This window comes from Cervus canadensis, chromosome 9, assembly GCF_019320065.1.
Source record: "Cervus canadensis isolate Bull #8, Minnesota chromosome 9, ASM1932006v1, whole genome shotgun sequence".
Classification (NCBI taxonomy): Eukaryota; Metazoa; Chordata; class Mammalia; order Artiodactyla; family Cervidae; genus Cervus; species Cervus canadensis.
The window spans coordinates 931,137-937,136 of NC_057394.1; the positions used below are offsets into that span (position 1 = coordinate 931,137).

Genomic DNA, 6,000 nt, shown 5'->3' on the forward strand with positions numbered 1-6,000 from the left:
TGGGCATCCTCCCCGGGACCGCCGTTCACCACCAGGGCCGGGGGGGGCCAGCACCCCCCACACGGTCCACTGGGGGAGGCCGAAGGGGCCGCAGCCCGCGGAGGAGCTGGGGCTGCCAGGGGCGTCACAGCCTTGACAGGGCACCCCCCCGGGCCGCAGGGCACCCCAGTCGCCCCCCGATCCTGGCGGTGCTCCCCCCCAGGAAACCACATCAAGGGGGTCCCTTTCAAGCGGGAAGATGCTCAAGGTCTCATAGTCAAAGGCCCGGCCCAGGTCTCCACCCGCACCTGTGAGCCTCTGCTGCTGAACTTTGACCTCCACAAACAACTATTTGGTTTTTTTTTTTCATATACAAGAATCCAAGCAAAGGCAATCCCTTGTTCAAGCTTGTTGAATTTCTATGGCTGTAAAAATGGCTTTTTATTGATTTTCCTTGCAAATAAATAGCATTTCTGCCTGCATTTAACTTGGTTAAAAAAGCATTTGTGAGTCTGGAACCTGGGGATCTGTACTCTGACTGCCCCACACGAGGGACAGCGCGTGTCCAGGCTCCGGCGCCCAGCACAGCCGTAAACGGAGGCCTCCCCACGGAGCCAACGGCAGCTCAGGGGCTTCCAAGCCGTTTCAGGCAACTGCAGACTGAGGTCAGCGTGCTCGCCCCTAGAAATTCTGCAGCAAAACCCAGTCAGCTACACTCCCTCCCCTCCCCCGGGGTTATTAAATCTGCCCTCAAGCAGGGAAGAAAAGCACGTAAGGATGACTTGTCCCTAACAGGCAGACAATGGAAGGAATCTAACTTAATAGCCAGGACACAGGGGTTAAATTATACATCAGGCAGATTGCTTTGAAAGGCGTGTAGGAACACTGAACACTCGGCAGGCGGGGCCGGCCTGCCTCAGGGGTCACCAACTTCAAGCACCTGAAGGCCTGGGGTGGTCCAGGTGTCCCACCTCCGCGTCCCGGGGTGTGGAACCCCACCCCCACCCCCGGGGGCTGAACCGCAGGAGGCCCCAGGGTGCCATCAGAAGCGGCCTTAGGAAGTCAGGCGGCATTTAAAGCTTTAAAACGAAGACTCATCAGATGAATGTCGTCCACGGCACAAGCCATTTGGTGATCAAAAAAAAACAAACCAGGAGCAGCCCCACACGCATGCAGATAAGCAGTGAATTTCTTAGAAGGTTCAGAGCATTCTAATACAGCCATGCTTGAGGTTCTCCAGGGACAAGCATTCATTTTTTTCCTTATGCAGAAAAATAATGTAACTGTTTGTTTCAAAAACAGATCTACTCTCATTAAGGAAGTTTTGCCCATCTTAAAATTAAAAGGTAAGAAATACCCCAGAAAGCGAAAATTGTGAGACAGAGATAAGCAGAAGCCTGGACAAGCAGGTATCCAGGCTGAAGTATTGAAAACAAAGTCCAGAGACACAATGAAGTGAGCGTCACAGTCAGACCTCCCGGCAGTGAGGTGCGGAGAGGAAGGGGAGCAGCATCATGCCAAGCGGTCATTCTGCAAGTAGACGTCATGGCAGACTTCGCTGGGCCTGCGGTCTTCAGCACCCTTGTGTCCAGATGCCCCAAGTCCCCTCTGAACCCACACACTGCCCAGAGCAGGATGCCCATCCTGACCAGCAGGTGACCCAGGGAGGTACTTGCCTTCTCCTGGCCAGTCACCAGGGACAGAGCTTTGCTAACAGCTATCAGTGACATGGGTGCTAAGCACCTTCACAGCGCCGGGCACCACCCTTAGTCCTGGCCTGTGTTAGCGCATTTAATCCTCGTGACAATCCTCTGGAATGGGGACCGCTATTCATTCTTAGACGAGGAAACTGAGGCAGAGAAAGAAAACCACCAGCCCAGGGAGATCTGGCCTCAACATGGGCAGGCCAGGTCCAACCCAGGTGGGCACCCAGAGACTCTGAAACTGGATGTCTCCCCTCACATCCCTCCTAAGGAGGTAACACTAGCTCTCCATCCACTTGAACATTTTTTTTTAAAAGCTCACAGCACAGAAGGACTTCGCCATTTCTGAGTTCAGCACATCTCTACATGGCTTACATGCATCCAGGCTCACAACCAGTGATGCCAGCTTTGGAAATACCTGGCCTAACCTGGAACAGAATTATCTCCTTCACTCGCCTACTCCACCTCTCTGGAAGTAACCCAGAATAAAATACCCTAGCAACGGTTTCCAAGGACTCCTTTATCTTTGGCAACCCTCAGGCATCATCATGAAAAGGTTTCTCTGTCCTAGAAATTCTGACTCTGTGACCACAAGACGGGAACAGGATATGACTTATTTGTACTTATAGAATAAGTCACATACGGAAATCACAAAGAAATATGAATACTCAATCCCAGAGTCTTTTTTCCCCTCCAGTATAAGGAAATATAATTAATTCCCACATATTGAAACATAATCCAATCATAAGCAAATAGACTGGCTGTTTCTGGAAAAAGCCAAATTAGTTTAATAACATAGACATGAGCTTAATATCATAAAAATGAATGGCTTTCTATGTGAATATGGTGAAGTAGTCAAATGATCAGACTGTTTAAAAAAAGCTGTGGAATGAGAAACATAGAAATAATAATAGTATCCCATAACTGGATTCCAGGGACATCACCAAGTAATGCATATGCTGGAAAAGTTCACTGAAGAATATTTAACAGTCAAGCTTGAAGGATAATTTGATTTCTTAAGTCTAACATCACAGCAAGGGGCTTTCCTGGTGGCTCAGTGGTAAAGAATCCGCCTGCAATGGAGGAGATGCAGGTTTGATTCCCGGGTGGGGAAGATCTCCTGGAGGAGGGCATGGCAACCCACTCCAGTATTCTTGCCTGGAGAATCCCACAGACAGAGGAGCCTGGCGGGCTGCAGTCCATGGGGTCCCAAAGGGTCGGACATGACTGATGGGACTGATCACCACACACACATCACAGCAAGGGGGAGACAAGCATGTAAACGACACCAACATTTATACACGTTGATGTGACACCAGACAGCTGAAGACCTGGAGGAGACAAAAGCGCAAACATTGGAACTATGTCCGCCTGACTCCGAGGATGAAGGGGTCAGGAACAGCGGGGGAGGAAAGATCCTCCAGGCAGAGGGCCTTGATGGGAGGGGGAGGAGGAGGAGGAGGGGGTGGGGGGGGGGGGAGGCCCTCCCTCCCTCCCGCCCTCCCTCTCTCTCTCCTGGGTAGATTGTGTCGGTGCTCCTGGGCCGGCTCTCCTCTCCATCACAAGTCTCAGAGTCCGAGAACAGAAACTGACTGGGAAGTCAGCAAGAGCACCCTGGGTCAGCAGGGCCTCCACCCTCCCGCGATTGCACTGATTAGTGTCCGCATCCATGGAGGGTTTCTCTAACAGCTCTGCTGACCTTGTGTCAACTGGCACCAGCTTCTCCAGAACTTACTACTGCAGACAGGAAGGTGGCCCGGAGTGAGCGCACTCACGTTGTCATCTGAACTCGAGAACCCTTAGGGGAGGGGCGGGGCCTTTCCCACGGGAAGCCCTCCGGGCCTCTTACCAGAATCTCAGAGAAGTTCCCCCACTTAACTGGAAGGCTCACTGCCCTCCCCGGGGGAGCTCCCCGACCCTCGAGGCCTCCTTGGTGAGTGGAATCGGGGGAAGTACTCTTTCAACGTTCCCCTTGGGTGAACAAGAAAGCTCGTGAACGTGAACACTGACTAAGGGAATTCCTAGGCCATAAGTGCTCCCACAGCCGGTCCCCCTTCTAGCGGAAACCTCAGAGCGCGCCACTCCTGCAACCTGTGACAGACCGCGTGCGCGCGGGGCCGGGGGCGGGGCTGTCGGAGACCAGGCCGCTTCCTTCTGCCCGGCGCACCCCCTCCGCCCAGGGCTCCCCTCGGCTGCCGCGAAACCAAACCGGCCTCCCCTCTGCCACCCCCGCCTGGTGGCGGCCACAGCCAGCGAGGACTCCGGGAAGCCCCACGGCCGGCCTCGGCTCCGATTGGTTACTCTCGGGGAAAAGCTCCCAAACTTCACTTCCGAAGCCCCGCGTGCTGTTACGAAACTAAGGGGCAAAGCCGCTGCCTTTTCCCGTGGGGCGCCCCCTTCCTCTGTCCGACTCCCGACTCCCGAGGCGGACCCGGCACGTGAGGCCGGGCGCGAGCATCCCCCTTTAGCCTGGCCCGGCGCCCATCTAAGCTGCCGCGGCCCCAGCGGCCGCCGGGCTCCCGGGAGGCGCGCTGGCGGGTGGGCGCCCGCGCCGTCGGGGCCCGAGGGGCCAGCCCCGCAGGGCCCCCTCCCCCGCATCCTGCAGTCCCCCGGGGCGCGGTCGGCCGCCAAGCCCTTCGGCGCCCCCCGGCCAGCGGCCGCGGCCCCGTCCTGCCCAGCCCGGCCCCGGCCCCGGCCCCGGCCCCGCGCCGGTCGCACTCACGTATCTGTGCACGAGAGTCCGCACCAGGCTGCAGTCCATGGCTCCTCCGGCCGCGCCCGCCCGATCAGCGCCCCCAAGTCCGGCCACGCGCGCCCATGGGCCCGGGCCCGAGTGCGGCCGCGCGCCCCGCCCGGGTCACGGCCTGGGAGCGCCGGGCGGTGCGGGGGGCGGCCGCAGCCCCTCCGCGCTCATGCCCGGCCCGGCCCGCGGCGACCGGCGCGGGGGTGGCCGCTCAGCAAGGTGGCCGCTTGGCGGCCGGAGCCCGCGCGCCGGGGCTGGGGCGGTGGGGAGGCCGGCTGGGAGCGCCGATCGCGCCGCTGCTCTGCTGCTCGGCGCGCCTCCTCTCCGCCGCCGCGCTCGCTCCGCTCTGCTCTGCTCCCGGCCTCGGCCCGCCGCCCCTCTCAGCCCGGCCTCCGGCGGCCCGGTCCCGGCGCGCACGTCACGGGCGCGTGTGAGCATGCGCCCCGCGGCCCGCGCCCCCGCCCCGCTCCCGCGCCCTCACCCCGGCCCTGCCCCCTCCCGACCCGCCCCCCGGAGCGGGTCCGCCGAGAGGACCCCGGGGCGGAGGGCGGGGACCGGCGGGCGGGGGCCGGCTCCTGTTGCTTCCGCCTCCCGGGCGGCGGTGCGCTCCCCGCAGCGGGGACCTGGGTGGTGGGGACAGTGCTCCCGGAGCTGGGTCTGGCCGGAAGAGTCAATCTCCCCCAAAGGCCCGAGGGCGGGTGTGAGATCGGGGAGTCGAGGAGGGGTCTTGGGGCGGGAATGAGGGGTCGGGTCGGGCAGAAGACTAGCTAAACCGGGCCTTCGTCTCTGGGGTGCTCACTGTTCCCCCGCGTGGCCCCTCCTGCCTGGCAGGTGAGGCGGGGCTGGGCCCATGGGGCTCCCCAGGATGTCGCAGCTCCTCAGCGTTGGAGCGAAGGGGAGCGCAGGTTCTCCCACCTGGATTCTTTCTGAAACCCCACAGGCTCCCTGACCCCAGGATTTCAGCGTTGAGATAGTCACGAGCTCTTGCAATCCGGCGGGGGTGAGGGGTTAGGATCTGCCTTGAACCTGTCTCACCAGCCTGGCCTGTCTTGCCTCCAGTCCATCTGGTCCACCTCCTGACTTCGCCAGGTGGTCACCAGGAAGCCTAGCCCAGACCTTGGGGCGTCCAGGCGCCGCAGGCATGCGCTCTCGGGCTGTCCCTGTAGCAGAGGAGAAACTTTCTGTGGCTCAGACACCTCAATTTCAATTCCAGGGAATGTTTCTGTTTTCCCAACGTTTTCCCTTCTCAGCCACAGTCAGCTAGCCTTGGATTAGTGAATGTACTTCTGTTCTTGCTGCCATGGGCCACCACTTGTGAAACCTGAGTGGCCTGACTACGCCTTTGGTGGCCGGTCAGGAGTGGGGCTCCCACCTCTGGGGGAAGGCAACTGAGTGTCCCCCTGGCTGGTGTGGAAGAGAAGCTGCTGGACAGATGGGATTAGACAGAGAAGCCTAAAAGGGCAAGAGAGACTAGTGGTCATAGCTAAACAACTTGGATTCTGAACTGCTTTTCTTCAGTAAAATTCTCCAAGTTTCTGGTCAACTAACTCATTGATTCTCCACTTTCCAACCAAA

The 6,000-nt window shown here is 59.1% G+C and overlaps 1 protein-coding gene across 1 annotated transcript in view; it reads right to left on the reverse strand.

Annotated features, from left to right (window-relative positions):
• Positions 1–4,786, reverse strand: part of ATP11A (ATPase phospholipid transporting 11A) — a 100,202-nt gene extending 95,416 nt beyond the window's left edge. Inside the window, exon 1 of the mRNA XM_043477563.1 lies at positions 4,405–4,786. Coding sequence (XP_043333498.1) covers positions 4,405–4,443 — 39 coding nt within the window. The 5' untranslated portion in view covers positions 4,444–4,786. The remainder of the gene's footprint in view (positions 1–4,404) is intronic.
• Between the last annotated feature and the right edge of the window lie 1,214 nt (positions 4,787–6,000).